This window comes from Nomia melanderi, chromosome 10 (assembly GCF_051020985.1).
Source record: "Nomia melanderi isolate GNS246 chromosome 10, iyNomMela1, whole genome shotgun sequence".
Lineage (NCBI taxonomy): Eukaryota > Metazoa > Arthropoda > Insecta > Hymenoptera > Halictidae > Nomia > Nomia melanderi.
In genome coordinates this window covers 17,592,859-17,612,331 of record NC_135008.1, presented here as the reverse complement: position 1 = coordinate 17,612,331, position 19,473 = coordinate 17,592,859, and the positions used below count along the sequence as shown (strand labels likewise).

General features: G+C 35.6%; 1 protein-coding gene across 1 annotated transcript in view; it reads left to right on the top strand.

Annotated features, from left to right (window-relative positions):
- The first annotated feature begins 722 nt into the window (after positions 1–722).
- LOC116428804 (uncharacterized) overlaps positions 723–19,473 on the top strand; it is a 39,350-nt gene continuing 20,599 nt past the window's right edge. Inside the window, exons 1-6 of the mRNA XM_031980916.2 lie at positions 723–1,052; positions 9,568–9,728; positions 9,995–10,062; positions 12,371–12,534; positions 13,411–13,630; positions 15,911–16,296. Of these exons, the coding sequence (XP_031836776.2) occupies positions 723–1,052; positions 9,568–9,728; positions 9,995–10,062; positions 12,371–12,534; positions 13,411–13,630; positions 15,911–16,296 (1,329 nt within the window). The remainder of the gene's footprint in view (positions 1,053–9,567; positions 9,729–9,994; positions 10,063–12,370; positions 12,535–13,410; positions 13,631–15,910; positions 16,297–19,473) is intronic.

Genomic DNA, 19,473 nt, shown 5'->3' with positions numbered 1-19,473 from the left:
TTAACAACTACCCTCTCTCCGAAGAAACGCGTTGAGGGCGCAGAGTAGGAAGGAAAAATTCCTTATAAGGTGGAGGTCGTGGCAACCGCGGAGTTCAGATAACGTACTGACAGGATTCGGATAGATACGTGTTTTACTGTCACTACTCACGTTATTGTACAGTTTGTTATTGCTATCGTATCGCGGTACAGACTTATACATAACGCATTGTAAATAAAATACTCTGAAAACGAACACTCGTAGATAGTTATTGATTACCATTATACCTTCCTACAACAGAATTAGCGAGGACGGCGTCCACCCTTGCGACGACAAGGTATTAACAGTGAAAAACTTCCCCACGCCCAAGAATGTTCAGAATGTTCGCGAGTTCTTGGACCTTTTCGGTTACTACAGGCGTTTTATAGATTTCCTTTTGCAAATTTCAAAAGCCCTTAATAATGTTCTTGAAAAAGGACAGTACATTCATTTAGGGAATGAACCAGGCGCGCGCGTTTGAGACTGAGGGGAACTCTATGCAGAGAGCCCGTCTTGGCATATCCCGACTTCGAAAAGGAGTTTAATGTCACCACCGACGCGCTCAGTTACGCGGTCGGTGTAGTTTTAAGGCAAGGGAAGATAGACTACGACCGACCCGTTGCGTTTACATCGAGACTTCTTCACGGTCCCGAGCTAAATGACAGGTGTGTCTCACAATAGTACGGTATCCGAAACCCAGGAACATGAGCGAACTGCGACGTTTCCTAGGTATAATCAATTTTAACAGAAGATTCATAAAAGACGCAGCGTCCACCCAAGCGCCATGTCATAAGTATCTGGAAGACGCGAAAAATAAGGTCAAAAGACCGATCGTTTGGACAACAGAAGCAGAGGCAGAATTCGACAAATACAAAAGGGCGTTGACGAATGCTGCGTTGTTGACAGAAAATACCGAACTTACCCCCAGGGTGGACGCCAATGGATGTAGTACTGTAACAAAAGGGAAAAGGGTTATGGAAACGCATTGGTTTCTTTTCAAAAAAATGTTCGCAGCAGTAACTGAAGTACAGCACGTACGTCAGAGAAATAACTGCAACTTATACACCAATTAAACACTTGTTTCTTTCACAAATTCGACTGTGCTTACAAAAACTCATGTTTTTCGAAAACTGAGGGTGACTCAGAAATTTGGTTTTCAGATTCGTATGTAGGGCAAGGAACTCTATAAGAATCATCTAGTGACTATTACAAAACAAAAATCGTGTTGGACAGTGTAAGCAGGAATGTAATAAGCCTGATCCACCTCGCAGGGGGATGTCGCAACCACCCTGACGAAGGGCTCCGGTTACATGGCCGTTTAGGCCGGGGAAGTCGTCCATCTAATTAAATGCATTCCAATTATCATCACATTAAGAAGAACGGAGTCGTGTTTTTAAAAACTCCCAATGACCTATAAGAACGCATCCTATCTCTTAACTCCCAAACACGGGTGCTACCAACGATTGGAACGCACAAGGAATGTAATGAATTAATTTCAGCAATGTACCTACTACGGCACTTGGTATTGTCTCTCACCTAGTGTTTCTGGAAGCATTTTATATGCCATCTTAGGTCAAATACAGCTGCGAAAATGATAGTGCAAGCTACCCCAAAGCCCCATACCCTCCCGAAGTGCGCGATGCAAACATTAGACATTATAGAGACTTTCTCTGAGCTTCGAACTTGGACCTTCCGCGTACATACAGACACCCCGAAACTCCCACACCGGCACGTCGTTTGGACCATTTTCCAGCATAAAGTCGTCCTCTCCAAGGGGGGTTGTGTTACGTCTGCGGACGTTTGCGTAGTCAATAAGTTAGTTCTAAGCTGCAAACGAAATAATAATAAGATCCGAGCGAGCCCCTACACAAGCAAATGTGCAGAACCTCGAAAACTAAAAACTTCACTTCCATCTTATCATCGAGTTGGTACAGTTGAAAAGGATTCGATTCTACCGAAAGCTTCGAGAGTACCCGCAATTAATAATTGTATTCTGATTATTTCTTTTCATGTTAAAATACAATACAGTATGCTCTTCAGTTTATAAATCTTAAGTTATTCTAATCGTATCCTACCTCTCACATTAACTTAAACAACTCGCACACGGTTCGTGAATCACTTGAATAACGAGGAGCTGTATCAGTTGCGCATTTCTGACGCCTAACAAACTTATTTTAATACAAATACTATGAGCGTTTTGTAAAAATCTTTCGAACACCTATCAACTTCAGCACAACTGAAATTTTTCAAATGACTTCATTTTTCATAAAAACAATGTTAAAGACAACGATTTTTGGCGATTCAAAGGTTAAGATGCAAAATTTGGAAAAAGTGTTTTATCATTATAGTGTCACTTCCTGCAGTTTCTGGAAATTATATATTCTAATTGGTGTGATATTCTACTGATAGTTTCATTTTGAGTAGGAAAAATGTTTACACGAAATATTTTTGACAATTCCGAAAGTAAGATACAAAATTTTGGGAATAAAGTGTTTTACGATTGTGGTATCACTTTCTACGATGCCGACAGAACGTAAAATGAAATTATATTAGCACTGCCGACGAGATCTCGTTGGTTTATAATGGTAACGTAGGAAATGAAGTTGCCACGGTAAAACGCTTTTTTACAAAATTTTCTAAATCTTTTGAAAGATTTTACATCTCAATCTTCGCATCGCCACATATCCATCTTGCAAACATTATTTCTGTCTAAAAAGGACCTGCATGCAAAATTTTAGCTCAATCAAATTTATCAGGTTTTCGGAAATATTTTGTTATAATTATTTATTAAAATATTAAATTTAATTTAACGTTCATAAATTATATTATTCTATCATATACACTACCACTTCATTCATATAACTTCTTCACCAACTTTACATTCATCGAGTCCCAAAGTAATGTTCGTTGATTATCTTCGAGTGAAATTAATACCGAAATTAACTTCATTAATCTTCGATTTCTGGTATATTTACACTCATTTTTATCAGAAAAATATTTTCAATTGATTCACCATATTGCTAGTGCATAATTTAAAATCATAAGATAAAGAACTTCATTAGTAGACGATAGTGAGCGTCATCCAATTCGGTTCTCCCCGAGGTATAGTTGTCGGCTAGTATCAAAGACAACATTGCATCGCATTTCCTATATATATTACTAGCTAAATTCAAATTTTTATTAGTAACATTTTCATGATGAAAGCTATATCAATCGAACATACATGATTTTCTAATGAAAATAAGTCCAAACACGACATAAATTGAATAACAATTTCACTCGAAGCTGATTTTCAGAAACAAAGTGTGTTTATTATTCGACAAATCTAAACGAGTCTAATGGATTCGGCAATGGCAACATCAGGTGGGTTGGTGAAAGTGCGGGCAGTCGATCTGTGTGAACGTCGACGAACGTCCAAGCACGGTGCCCTTCGACAATACTGCCAATGCTCGTCATGGATCTGTAGATGTTAGAATTGCAACGAGCAATAAACAGTTGAGGATGAAGGTGCTTTTCCTATCGACGTTCCCAGGGAAAACTAATGATCTCGCGAGGGTGGTGATTGATCTTCCGCGAAAAGGGTGTCGACAGTTGTTAATACTCGTGGTTACCGTAATGGTGGTCGAGTTTTGTTGAATTTTGCACGTGGTGTGCCGACTAATAAAACTTGTACGGTTCGAAGGACCACCCGATATGATCGGGAACAAAACTTAGAAATGAGTAGGAGGTGAAGTGGACTTTGACTCTAATGCTATGTGCTTGATCGAAATTGCTAATTGATACTTTGTAATCCGTACTTCCTACTCCGTACTCTTTTCTAAGTTTTGTTCCCGATCATATCGGGTGGTCCTTCGAACCGTACAAGTTTTATTAGTCGGCACACCACGTGCAAAATTCAACAAAACTCGACCACCATTACGGTAACCACGAGTATTAACAACAGTCTTGTAACAATTTTCGCACAATGCTTTCCCGAGACCCCGTACTCTTGTATTTTTGTAACAGTACACGTTGTTGTTAGTCAATCTCCGTGGTATCTTCCACCACTATCTTCTACCTGTCATTTCTTACAGTTAGTATTTTTTATATCAGCAATGATATGATTAAATCAATTTTTGGTTTTTGCAATATTTACATTTTTCTTTCTTTGTTACTGATTTATAATTACGTGAAAGTTGAGGGTAAATAATTATGCATATTGAATTTTTTAAAACATGTAAAATTATGTTCCGTAAAAATTTGTTGCTGAAGAAAATTTGATTCGTTCCGGAGAAAATGAATGTTTTCTATTAAGACACAAAAAAATATTGTCGATATAGTGGAATTGAAAGGTTTGGCGAAAACAAATGTGTAAGTGTAATTTATTTAAATAGAATACAGCAAGAGCAAAATTAAACTAAACTACACCTGACCTTCGATTTACGCGAAAATCCATTCCACGTGGGTTCGTTTTACGGGAATGAAAATCGCGTAAATAGAGCCTGTCGGCACAAGAGAAAACAAAATATTGAAGAGAAAAGCTGGTATAAGTTTTAGAAATACATATTTATTTCACATAACATAACAAAAGAAATAATAATAATGACATTTTAGAAGACAAAAGTATATTTTATTCGCTGTTACTAAATTCAGATGGCGTAAATTGAGATCGCGCTTAAAAACTACAGCGTAAATAGTGTTCCAATTTACCGCATAAAAAAGAAGCTCGCGTGAAAAGTATCCCCGTAAATCGAAGGTCAGGTGTATGTAACTACGTATTAATTCTAAGCAGTACTACATTGTTCAACACTGGTCTACTCTGTCTTGCTCCTCTCGATTCACAAAACTACACTGTTCCCGAAAAGCCTTATAATGATCTTAAATACTAATTCCGTCGACACGAGGCACGGTTCTGCAAGCCATCATCGGTCGCCTGCGAACCATTTGAGTCCCACGTGGTCTGGTCATAAACGGTCCGAGTATACCTGAGATATCCGTCTTTAGGCGTCGCACCTCACAATATTGTATTTTTATTTTAATTGTCGAATTATTGACATTATTCATAAGAAATTTTATGTTTCTCTAAATGTGTTATATAAAAAGTAAAATGTATAATGCCGTGATGCCAATATGACTAATAAAAATTGTTTTATAAGTATATTGCAAGCAATATACTTTTTCACTGGCGCGATCCACAATATGAACCATTGAAGGAAAAACAATTCTTTTTATTTTCTTGTTACAAGTTGGGGCCGCGAGCAGCGCGAGAGGCCGGCTGGTTGGGTTTATTCCCAGGCAATATGGAGTCAGGTAGTTAGTAAGGTGCGCGGACGAACCCAATGCGATATTGGGGAGCTGCTAAGATTAAAGACGACGAGGATGAACCCAATGCCAAATTGGGGAGCCGCTGAGGTGTGAAGTTACGCGCACTTGAACCTGATGCAAAATCAGGTAGCTGCAGAAGAGTGAAACTTGTGGATAGACTCAATACGAGATCGAGAGCTACTTCGCGGACGAACCCAATGCGAAATTGGAGAGCCGCTGGGGAGGTCGGATAAAGTAAGGCGAACCCAATGCGAGATCGGGGACTTGTAGGATGCGGATGAACCCAATGCGAGATTGGGGAGCCGCTAGAATGGTATAACTTCGTGGACGAACTCAATGCGAAATTGGGGAGCCACTGAGGTGGGAGTAATCTTTTGTTTTTTGGAGTACGTTGTCGCGAACGAATCTGATACGAAATCAGAAACTCGCTAGAATTGTTAGTAGGCGTCGTAATACTATGTGATTGTAATTATTCGATACAATCCAAGCGGTAGGATTGTACCTGTGTGGGAACGTTGAATCACTTGATTAGGATTTTTAATGATTAGGATTACGATAATTAAGGGTCTTAGAGAATCATGAAGTTTTCTAATATAACTCAATTATATTTCGTATATTTGTGGTTAAAAAGTGTTCAGTGTTGCGATGAGTTAAAATGATTATAAAATTCTTACCTAGTTTGCTCGGTGTTGACGCACTGGCAATACAGGGTCTGAGAACGCTCAGATTTAACCAAAAGCAGTAAAAATTAGTGGGTTTGTATTCCCCGAAAAATGGATGGAAGTAGCCGTATGACACACCGTCGCAGTTGCGAGTCCAGTTGCTTTATTTCAAAGGGTACAATTGTTTAGCTGAAAGATCAGGGAGTTACGCATAGGGTGCTTCCTGCTAGAGACCGAAAGCTCGTACGAAAGACGTTCTCCGTACGTAACATTCTTAAAACTTGGAATTGAACTAATCACGAAGAGCGACAATTGGGGTGTATAATCATTATAGGTATACGATTTTTTAGATGGTAAACTCAGACAGTCTGACTTCCTCGTTTTGGAGAAACTACATAAAAAATTAAATTTTCAACGGGACCATAAATGGTCCATATTGCAGAAGGAGGTTTAATAGAATTAATAACAAAACTTTATATATTCGTTAACAATATACTAGTTATGTTGCGTTAAAGTTTTAATAATGCAATTTTTTATTCGAATAAGTTTCAATTCATACGCGTAATTTACACTGTAACAGATGACATTACATGAACATGTGTATATTTAGATCTTTGGACACAATGTTCCATAAAATGTCCAATCTATTCTATCTTTCGTTGGTGGACCAATATATCAGTGCTCCACAACTGCTGTGCCGCGGTACACTAGTCTGCTGCGATGGTTTTCTAGAGAATAAAAAAATTTTTTAATTACAACGTTAAAAAATTCTCTAAGTTAAATATTTCTCTAACTTTTTGCCAATATGTAATTTCTTTGAGTCGAAATTATACACAAAATAAAAATATGTAGTTCCCATACATTGTATGTATGCTCGAGCGTCGGCACCTTTGTGTCCGAGTAACGACGCACTTTTGATAGATAGTAGATGGATAGTAAATAAATCTACCTAATCGATAACAGTTAGTCGTTATCCGAACGCGAAAAAATAAAGACGTTGTCCCACCGAACATTGCCTTTTTTGGTAATATTATTGTTATACCCTTAAAAAATATGGACAAGTATTTATGAGGAAAATTTTCGAATTCACTGACAAATGTTAATGAACCTAGCACAAGTGGCGCTGTAAAAAAAAACAGAACATTTGGGAAAGAAATGTAAAGAATAGGGAAACAACTAAGGCTATGTATGGACAAGAGGCATAAACTTAGAATTACACTTAAAAACTACGTCAGGAATGTCCCTGTTTTACAAGGCGTGGAGCGTGCGTATGTCTGATTCGGAATCAGGGCTCTTACTGACGTGCCCCTCGACCCGACTTCGGCTCAGGGCCGTGACATCTTTTGTCACCTTCGAGAGCTGTGACGCATTTTTCCGATGACCGAAGTTCATCGAATGACTGATCCTTCGGCGTCAAGTTACATCCGGGTCGTTCACCCCGGCTCGTGTGTCTCATTTTCGTGACATTGTTACACGGGCCAAATTTTCTTACAGAAAATATAACGAAGATTACATTCGATATGGATTTTCGTGTTGTAATAAAGAAACGCCACCCAAATCGAAATGCATCATTTGCGGAGAAATGCTATCTAACGAATCAATGGTACCCAGTAGACTGCTTCGCCATCTAAATTCAAACCACCGCATTTCTTCTTAGGCTATTAGATCAAAGGCGAAAACAAAGGCAATCAATGTTATCGTCAGTTACAGTTTCTGATAAAGTGTTGTAAGATCAACTCATCGACAACAGCAACATCTCATCACTCCATAAACACATAGAATCATCCGGCAACAAACATCCTAATCACACTATTCAAGCGCCTACTTATCTAGTCTCCTGTACCTACTGACTCATCCTGTCCTCTGCACTCTGCCCTTACACTAGGCTTTGTATTTCCATTATTCACCCCCTGACTCGATATATATATATAAAGACGCATCTTGCCACAAGGTCTTGAACTGAATAAAAAAAATGCAAGGTCGAAGCGAAAATTATACGACGTTTTCCGACAAATTAATGGGATTTAAAACTAAGCTCGAACTTTGATATAAAGAGTTACAAAAAGGTTCTCTAGAAATGTTCTAAAGGACTTATAAGTCCATGATTAAAAACAAACAATTAATTCTGGATCTGACTCAACAACATTTAAGTTTATTACAAGAGAAATTTAATTACGATTTTTTCACAATTAATACGGAGCAATACAGTTGGATAATTTATTAATGTTAAAAAAAACGTTATTGTGCCGTGGAAGATAAAAGGTTGCGAAGCACTGCAATATATCCTGTTACCTCTTGTCGGTACTATGGTTGTATATACCACTGGCGAAAGACAGGATCGTCTGTGGCTGTACTTCCAAATATCTGTTAAATCCGCTAGAACTGAAATTTTGTATATAGCTTTTCGTAATATTTTGGATTTTAACTTTCAAGTCGCCAAAATTCCTTTTGGCAAACATTGTCTCTATACAAGATGAAGCTATGTACAACAGTTCAGATCAATCGGACTTATTCTTTTAAAAAATTACATATTTTAAACATCTGTTGGATATACAACTAAATTTAACGTTCAACATGTTTTGGAGGCTATAGAGTTCGAGACAAAACGATATGCCATCTTTCATGTGTGCTCAGTCCTGAATACACATGGAAGATAATACCTATTTAGTACACGATATATATTACACTTATCATTGTACGTAAATATACAAAAAATCAGTATGTTGGAGCTGGGTTTGTAAATGTTATGGCAAGAAATATGAATACGCGTTAATACATGTGATACGATCTTAAATCACGAAATCATATGAAATCACACCCCTCAGATTGAAGTAACAACATTCTATCGGTCTCGCTTGGGTTTAAAGCCTTTGCTTGGACCACTTTTAAACCAAAATTGAAAATAATGCGTTTCACACTGCCTGTGAACTAACGGGGATTTAAAAATTTACATGTGGCGCATCATTTTGATTCGCTAGAAGAATCCCGAATTTACATTTCTTTCCTAACATTCGCGAATCAAGTTTCAGGAAACTGAATTTTTGCGTTTTTACGTACAATGTCAAGTACAACACACGGTGGGCGAAATTTCTGAAAACTCGATACACCCAATGGGACTGAAATTTTGCAAGTAATTTCATTTTGCATAAAAACAATGTTTGCGAGGGGGATTTTTGACGATGCGAAGGTCAAGATGCAAAATTTTACGAATGAACGTTTTACCATTGTAGTATCACTTTTTACGATATCGATACTACGTGAAATGAAATTACATACAATAGTAAGTATTTAATATTTTGTAAGAGAGAGTATGTGAGAAAGAGAAAGAGAGAGTGCTGATGAGAATGACAGAGAAACTATATTACCGACCGTGCACCTAAATATAGTCTTAACACGGTAAGCTATAAGATGTTCTACTGTTGAACCTCACCTACCTTCTTACCTACCATTTTATATTTTCTAGTAATTGCATAAAAAGATCTATTCCAGTTCTTTTCATTTCATATCATCACAAATATTCACATAAGAGTATTCAAATAGAATGTATAAATACAGTGAATATAAATATTTAAGTATTCTGCAGGTTCCGACTAGAATAATTTTTGGAGATTATAAAGTTAAAGCATTGACAGGAAAGGGGCTCTGCCCACCTCTTATAGCTCCTTATAGCGGAAATCAGACATTGAGGTACCAGAGGGTGGTTTGGGCCTTTATTCACTCGTCATTGACTACTTGGTACCAAGGGTGAGTTTATGATGCGTCAATTATTATTAAAACTTAAGTTTCAAGACGCTTCATTCTCATATCAAGAAACCAAAAATGGAGAGAAATGTTAAACAATAAACTAATTTCCAGCTCCTTAATCCCTTATTTGCGATTTTCAGTATAATATTCGTTGACGTTTTCAGAAATAACTGTTTTAAAAATTACGCATCGTAAAACGCTGCTTGTCCAATACTGCAACGGTAACATAGGGAGTAACATTACTATGGTAAAACGCTCTTTCGCAGAATTTTGTGTCTTAACTTAATTAATTCCGGTGTCTTAACTTCGGAATTACCAAAAATCGTCATGTCTGGTATGCAAAATGAAGCTTTATCAATGCAATATCAGACCAGTCGGAATATAAAAGTTTCAAAAATTACAGGGAGTGACACTGGAATGATAAAACAGTTGTTTACAAAATTTTGCATCTTCACCTTCGCATTAACAAAAATCTCTCTCGAAAACATTGTTTTTATACAAAATGAAGTTATTTACAAAATTTGAGCCCCACCGGAACTTTTTAGTTTTTCGGAAGTACAGCAATATGATGTACTAAATATCTATTATCTTGTGTACGTATTCAGATCTAAGCACACATCTGGGATGACGTATCATTTTATCTCATGCTGTGTAATTCATTACTAATTCTATATTATATGTAATGACACCATCTCGTCTGTGGTAATGATGAATCTGTGTTAACACTTCGAACGTTTCATTGTAGATGGCACACTATACGTTCTTAATATGACGGTCTACCAAATTTGAATCGATTGTTCAATTTTATAAATTCTTCACTTTAATAAAGTCCGTCATTGAAATCAGACATGATGTTAAACAATTTGTTTAATATAAGTTATAATTGGCATAATAGCCACTATGGTAACGCATTAACAATATTAATTGCATTTATCATCAAATATTAAAATTTAAAATCTTACAAAAAGTCTCACAACTGTCATTGCTTACTTTACGTTGTGCAGGAGATGATTTCCGGGGCGATACAGAACCAAGAGAAATTTCTCGCTATGAGTTTTGTTTACAATATTGATTAGTTATGTATAACCGTATTGACAAATAACCAATTACTACGTTCGCGACCACGCGTCACATATGTGTGACGTTGTTGGATACCGTTGTTATGGTGATATTAATATACATTTAGTAAAATATTTACATGACATTTAAGTAAAATGTTTTGTTTGGTTTATTTACCATATTTTAAATGTGTATAAATTATATGAATAACATATCAAGTGGAACAATTTCAAGAAAAGCACAGTCCACAGTAATGGTATTTCTAATTTAATCGTAGCCGCGAACCTGTTAAGCTCGTATGCGTAAGAGCAACACGATACCGGTGTAATGCCACACCGGTAACGCTGTGCGATTTTAGAAAAATGAAGAAAAGATGGATGGTAAAGTTCTTTTGTCCTTCTTTTGTGAGACAGAAGAGCTCTGTTTCTCTGTTACTCCAAAACAATCGCCGTAGCATCGCAGCGGTATCGTATTGCTCGTCTGTATACAGCCTTATAGTATCGAAAATGAGATGAAAAAAAGATAAAAACTGACAAAATAGGTGCGCATTCTTTCCACCGATAAACTCTTGTACAATGAGGCGTATATACAACGCATAATCTTTAAATAAATAAACTACAGAATACGATGTGTAATTTCAATTTAGGAGAATCCTACATAGATTTTTTGTGTTTTTCATTATATGCCTAGATAAATGTTTATATCTAATGTTAGCTATATGCGTACCTAAGAGTACTTAACAGTGCCTATATATTTTAAATACAATTAGGATTATATTTTACATAACATTGCAATATATATTATGTAAGAATATATACCTAATACCATAAAAGCAATCGAAGACTTTCCGAAAATTGGTTGACCTTTATTCAAGATTATAATATTCGCTTTAGAATTTTAAATCATCCTGTATTTGATACGCCCGTAACAATTTTGTGTTATAGTTTCTTACCAAATTCATTTTCAAAATGATACATTTGTGATATATACAATGATACACTCTTCCAAGTGAACTCATTAAAATTACAATTGCTTTGAAGTATGTTTCGCGACAAAGGAGTCGAAATCAACATTCTTCTTCGCTTTTTTATCCTCTACAGCCACGCGATATGATTTACAGCAATTGTGTTCCAATTACTCGTCGCGTTTCTCCGTGCTAAATTAAAATAGTCGCTGAAATGTCAGTTTATTCGACAGATTCGCTGGAAGATACAAACGAAGTCGCAGTTGAATGCCCCGATTCGTCACAAGATGAAAATAACAGGTTTAACCTAGGTTCAATCACACACTTGATTGACGTACCTTGCAATGCATCACTTTGTTTAAAACCAATTACTGCACTTGATAAATTACTCCAGGAAAAAGGCAAGCGTAAAAGTCACTTGAGGTGTCTAACTTTTAACCTTAACTGTCTACAATTAGTTTAATTTACAGTATATGAATAAAATAAACTCAGGTTATAACTGACCAAGAAGTAGATCGCCTTTATTAATGTATGATTGTGGTAAATCTAAAATTGTGAATCATAAATTCAATACAGGTGACTGACTTTTGATTTTATCTTTTCTTTGGAATAATTTCAGATAGCGGATTTAATAAAATCGCGTCGGGAACAGATATTGATAAAAAAACAAAGACAAAAAGTAATAGGAATGCAGTAATTGCGGGAGGAGACGCGAGTCTACGACGACGTCTGGCCTCGTCTAAAAACAAGAAACGGGACGTTACAGATCCATTAAGGAGTAATGTAAGATTACATACTGAATAGTCATTACAAAGAATCATAAGGCACAAAATGTATATTTATAATTATATGGCAGTAGTTTCATCAGTTTTTCAAGTAGATAAGGTCTTCTGAAAGCCTTGTGCTGATTTATGTTGAATTTGAAGTCCGATACTGACTAAATAAAAGTTTTAAGAAAAATTCTATTTTTTAAAAAGATCTATTTTTTGTTTGTTAAAGAAATAGAGGGTTTTGTTATATTTTCCATTTCAAGATCAGTAACCTTGCTTGCCTTTTTCAATTTTCTTTTGATACCATCAAATAATATACTTGTGATAACAGATTGCCGTGTTATATAATATAATCGCTACTGTTGCGAAACTAGGATTAGAAATATCGAGAGAGTGACCCATCATATCAGAAAATATCATATCAAATTTAAAATACTGTGTATATTTTACAGATAATAAGACTGAAACTAGGATTAGAATTAACATGATAAGTAACATAACTTAAAAACTATTAAGACGTTAAAAATAGGGACCAGAGCGCAAATGTAAATACAATAGTTCAGAAATGAATAACAAATACATCGTTAAGTAATTTGAGTGAAACTTATTAACGTGTGTAACGCATGAAATGTATAACTATGAAATCTATTAATAACTAATAAAATAAGTTAATTATTCTACGTCAGCCGTTGCTTACTACAAATTTTGTTGAATCTCATGCATTCTTCTTTGAAGTTATTCGTAAGCTCCTGTCATAAATTGTTCAAACGCTAAATAGCGATGTCCACAGTTGTTGTCTTTTAAGATGTATTGACACTGGCGTAAAATTCCGTAAAAGGACAAATAAGAAACCTTTCATTCGTGCTTAAAACCATCTCGCTTCTTCTAGGACGCAAGCAGTTTAAATCAGGAAGAAGATAGCGTCAATAAGAGAGTAGCATCAAGTTTCCGTAAACATTTTTCGAAAACGTTGCTGGCGAAACGAAGTCGTCCTGAAAAAAACCCGATACCTACGAAGCCGAACAAAAAGTTGGGCAACGTGCTCGCCCCGAGGATTCAACCGGCGAAGATGCCGCGTTCTTATTTGGAGCTTTATCGCCGACGATTCAGTTAGTCCGGAACGAGATGATGTTCCTTCTTCTTGGTTGGTGACCGACACAAAGTTTCGTGGCGTCCGAGGGCGGGAGGGTAACGCGTTTACGCGAAGATGCTCAAAATGGCACCGGAACGACGCAATTTTCTCCGAGGATGTTTACTTTGGACGTGATTAGATGTCGTTTCCACGCCGGTAATATATATACCTGCGCAGTGGGGGCTGGGGGACTGCGCGGAGGGGATTAGAACGCATGCCAACCCCCTTAGGACGGTCCTTTTTGTTTGTTTCCTCCCCTGGCTCGCTTGTTTGCTGACGCTGCGCTGTTCTGCTTTATTGTTATTTGGACGCGTTGAATCTTTCTGTAATTTGAAACCGACCCGCGTTTCTTGGCCAGCTTCAACTGGAAGAGAATCCCTCCCAGAAAGACGATCATTTTTAAAACGTTAGACGCGAGAGGATACGAGGGTTTGTAGATTGTTCCTGAGTTTGCAGGGTCTGATACCGTGGGGATTCTAGGGTATAGGGGTTGGACTGACCCCCAAGCATGGTTCGCATAGCCTACTAGCTCGCATATTTGTCACTATGACATCAACGATCTTCCAAGTGACTGGTTAAAACTCTGACGAATGTATGAATCTCTATTATAAATGTTCTGGCTTGTCTGTTTGTATTCTCGAAGGATGAATTTAGAGATGAATCTCTGTACCTTCTTATAAAACCAGTATTACCCTTGACTCTAACCCCACAGCATGTTCCAGATTTTTACTGACCTAATTTGTAACATAGTTTGTTTCTTTTGTTTTCTTTCTTTTCTTCAAAAACATGATTGATACTCGAATAAGATAACATTTAGCCAGTTTCATTTTTAATCACTGTGATGGATTCTAATCTATCTTAACAGTACTTTTTTTCACCTAACAGAAATGTGACGCTTATACAATTAACTTGTAATTATTTTATTTAATTTTGTTTATAATTGTACTACAAATAAACAGTACATATAATAATAAAACAAATTAGTGCAATTATATGCGTAAAGTAGTTAACGTTGAAAATTCCTGACAGTACTTATTCTTTCGCAAATATGTTTTATTTTCTCAATGGAAAATAAAATCTGTGTTACAGAATTCTCGAAGTTTTCCTCTATAAATGAGGAATACTATTCTTAATTTCAAAATAAATTTAAAAATATTGGGAAAACTTTGTGTATATCTGACTCGTTTCAAGAGTAAGCATATTTAAATACAACTTATAATGTTTTAATTCTCTGTATCATTTTATTTAGAAGAGTGTATAGAATTGTTTGTTTAAAATAACTTTTGCATGGCGTTCCTAATTAACATGTAAATAATTTTTGAAGTTTAAAAATATTAATCCTTCCTTTAAAAATGAATTTTTCAAAAACTGTGGGTGATAGGGAAAACTCAATTTTTAAATTCCTAGTCAATATTCTACAAGAATCATCCACTAGTTGTTAAAATATAAAACATCGAAGAACGTCATTGATTTCTTAATACATTCCTTGAAATTTCTAATATTCCGTTATTAACAAATGTTTTTTTCTAGTATTTTTGAATGATTAATCCTTCGCTGGCAATATGAGTTTTCACCAATGAGAATGGCAATATGGTTCTTTTAATGTCTTTGATTTTTCATTGTTTTGAGTTCTGTAAAAATTCAAAGATTTAAAAACGTGGTGAATTCACGAAGAAATACATAAGATTGTGGACAGCCCTTGAATAGTCCATATTAGCGGCGGAGGATGAACATGTAAAAGCAAGTAAATATTATAAATCATAATAACAATAACATAATAATAAAGCAATATTGATTATAAATAATACATTGACAGTCTAGTCTAGGAGTGTACGTGTATACCAACGATGCGAATGGGTTAAGGATTCGTAAAGGTCACATTCCATAAACGTTACCTCCTGATTGACATCAATTTCGTAGTGTCGGGAGATTATTTGATGGCTAGCTTCAGAAATGCAAATCTATCGGTCAATTCTCATCTCACTTACAATGTTAATTTGCTATTCGTCAATACAATTACGCGTAACTAATCAAAGCTATAAAAGAAGCACACAGCGAAAGATCCTTTTCGCGTCTGTACTGTAGACATCAAGTATTTGCCCAATAGTAAATGTCGGTTTCCTGCGCAACCGATCATACAATTTGAGGGTGAAGCCTCTTGCTAGCGCGTCATCGTGAAAACCAATTCGGAAGGGATTCGGTTCGCGTCGGGAAACGCCGCGGGTAGGTTGCATCTTCTGTTTCTCGTTGCTCGCAGGTGAACCACGGTACAACGTCCGATCCCCGGAGGGCTCCACCTTGTCGATTTTCGGAGACAGCCAGCAAGAGCAGCTCACCGACGAGGATACGTGTTTACCAGACACCCCGAGGGACGATCAGAGCGAGCTCAGTTTTTACCGTCGTCTAATCGAGGAATTCACCGATCGTCCAGTCACGACCACTCGATCTGCCGGAACGTTGCATCAACACGTGTCAGAAGACACGAACGTTTCCCATGGCCTGGACATGGTTAAGCGGGACGCGATCAGCAATAAATCGAAGAGCCTCGCTTACAGACCGTACACTATCGAGGAATACAAGACCTTGCCGATACCGAACCTCGATCGATCTCTTGGGCCCGATAAAGTGGAAATGCAAACGAAGGTGGGATTGCATCTTCTTGGCCTTTTTCTTTCCTTTAATCGTAGTACAACCTAAACCTCTTTTTACGCGATAGATACGTTCTCCAAAATTACGCGTAAATAGAATTCGCGTGAGAAGAACTACAGACTCCGTAGAAAAAATGAAAATTAATTCCAAACTTAAAATATAAGCAAAATAATGAAGAAAAAACAATATTATATTCGTAAGAATCATTCGACTTTTATTTACATTTAACGGAGAACACTCATACATATAATAAATTTTGATAACTATAAAAAAAATTACATAAAAAAATTGGCATAAAAAGAGGTTTATGTGTATTGTTGTGTTATTGGAATACGAATTGCCGTATTACACATGGATGTGATAGTTTAACGATAAGTTGGAAATTCGTTATTAACGCGTTTGTTATCAGCATTCGTCTCAGTAGCTATCTTCATAGTTACAATATTCTGAACATAATTATAAAAGACAAGATGAGGATTAAGACAAGAGACAAATTACTAGATTTTTAAACAAGTCTCGTGAATTTTGTACATATTACAGCATGCATTACGACTTTAGATAAAAACATATGTAAAAGTAATTTACTTTTGTTCAAGCATAATACACCATATTTATGACTATCACAATATTATGTTGTTTGCAAAAGAAGTTTAATTTCATTCGTGCTGTTATGTCTGAGTTAAAACTAGACTGTAGATGTTGCAATTTCCACTTTTCATTAACGCTTTGCACTCCGCTGGCTCTGCTACAGAGACATAGTTTGCATTCCACATCTCATATGATTAATTTCAAATGGTAAAATACTTCTTTTTCTTTTTGTTTGAATAAAGAAAACTGATAAAATAAATTAAAAGAATCCATGAATATTTGTAATTTTTCTTTTTTGAAATAAAATTTATAGATTCTTGAAAGTTCCGATAGAAATTCACTTTTTTATGAAAAACTTCAATGAATTTGAAATTGGACAAAGAGTCTATGAGTTTATTTACTTCAATACCTGTTTTAACGTGATTGCACAAAAAAAGTATATTACAAATTACTAAATAGCCTTAGTTTAATCATAACATATGGTGCACATTTGTTTAAACATTTTGTAAGTAAAATATATTAGATTTGATAGAATATGTAATATCTGTATCTTTTATCTGTTATTATTATCTACAGAGTGATCCAGTAAATGTTAACAATTCGTCATCTTCCCTGTTTTCTTTTAAGATATGTAAAAACTTTATTAACCAACGTATTTCAGTATAGAGAGAACTACAATGTGGCAGTAATAATTATTTTTAAGGTAGAAGGTTTTTGAAGACTTTAAGGCTATGTATGTCGAAAATTCAATAATTTAGGAGATATTCCAACGTTAATTTTATTGAGTTCTTTAGATGTTATTTTCTATATTTTCGTATTTATCAACTGACAGCAGCTTTCAACAAGAATACAAATATCGTCACGAGTTCAGTTAAGATCTTATTTACGAGCAAATAAATCGCGTCGAAGGTTTAACTTAGAACGTTAGAATCGAACAAACACAGTTTGCAAATACTGTTTACTTGCCCTTGAACACCTTCCCTATTGAATCGCAGTAAGTGATCATGTTACAAATAATAGTGAGAGAAAAGCAATGATAGAGTGTTAGATATGGGGCCACAGAAATTCAATAATAACTAAAATGTTGTATACATGTTAAATGATATCAAAAGAGTTGTCTTATTTACAACGTTACTGAAATTAAAGTTGAAGTATCCCTTGAATTGTTATTTTTTTCGGCAAACATAGGTTAATACTTTTTTGCAGAAAATAAGGTCCTCTGGCTAACAATAAGCAATACCCCTCTCAGGGCATTCTTTCTGTAACCTCCAAGCGAGGAACATCGGATTAAAAAAGTAATATTCGAACCAAGTTTTCACCATTTTATTATTCATCCTACAAAATCCTGTTTTGCATACATTGATTACTGTATAGAGAAACATATGATTCTATTAAAAAAATTAAAATAACCTTAAAATGTCAAAAAATTTTCCATTTCCAAAAAATCTATTACTACCATATTGTAGTTCTCTGTATACTAAAAAGCTTTGGTTAATAAAGTATTTGCGTATCTTCAAAAACAGGGGAGATAATGAAAAATTAATATATACTAGCCCACTCTGTATATACAGGGTGTTCCTAAATTATTGGACACAAATGATAGAGCGTATACAACTCACTAAACTGAGTAAAAAGATCCCAATAAACATGGGTCCAAAGCGCAATAGTTCCCTAGATAAAAATAGGCTTTATTTGAAAAAAATGTGCAGGGACCGAAGTAAGAATACCGAATTATCTCGACACATATTAGTGATACGTACAAAAAAGTCAAACAAAAGTTACGAGCTATAAAATACAAGATGTTACGGTGGGAGGTATTTGACCGTATTAAACGCCAAATGTATTTTGTGACGTGACCTTGAAACGTCCTGCTAAGGTCACGTTATAATTCTTAAATAAAACCTTATGGTTTCTATTTCATATTTTTGATGCTGACATTCAGACATTTCCAAACCGTAAAAATGAAAATGTTTGATAACTTTGAATGCTAATTTCTTAAAAATGTGTTACGCGAAAAATTTTGTTTCTATGTTCTTTGTTGTTCTATATTCTAAAAACTTTGCTTCTTGTTCATTTTATTTCTGTAACTCTTGTTCGATACATTTGTTCGTATCATTGATACTTTTCGAATTAATTCTGTGTTCTCGGTTCGGTTCCCATACATTTTTTTTTAAACAAAACCAATTTTTATCTCAGAAAGTATTAAGTTTTGGACCCATGTTTACCTGGGTCTTTTACTCAATTTAGTGAGTTGTACACACCCTATCATTTGTGTGCAATAATGTAGAAACACCCTACAGATTTAGAAAGTTTGTGATCGCTGTAAATGAGTCTAGCAAATATGTTTATAATGGAATCAAATTCAATATGCACCATGAGTATTTACAAGTTTCCATATCTAAGATTTTATGGTATACCTTGATATGATACGGTTGCTCTTAAATTTTATTATTGTTGGTCAGTATTGCGTCCTCGTTAAATAATGTTCGAACCTTATAAGCATTACTTGGAAATCAAAAAACGTGAAGTATGTGGACACTATTACTGTTGTAGTACACTTATAAGTATCTACGGTCTTTGTCT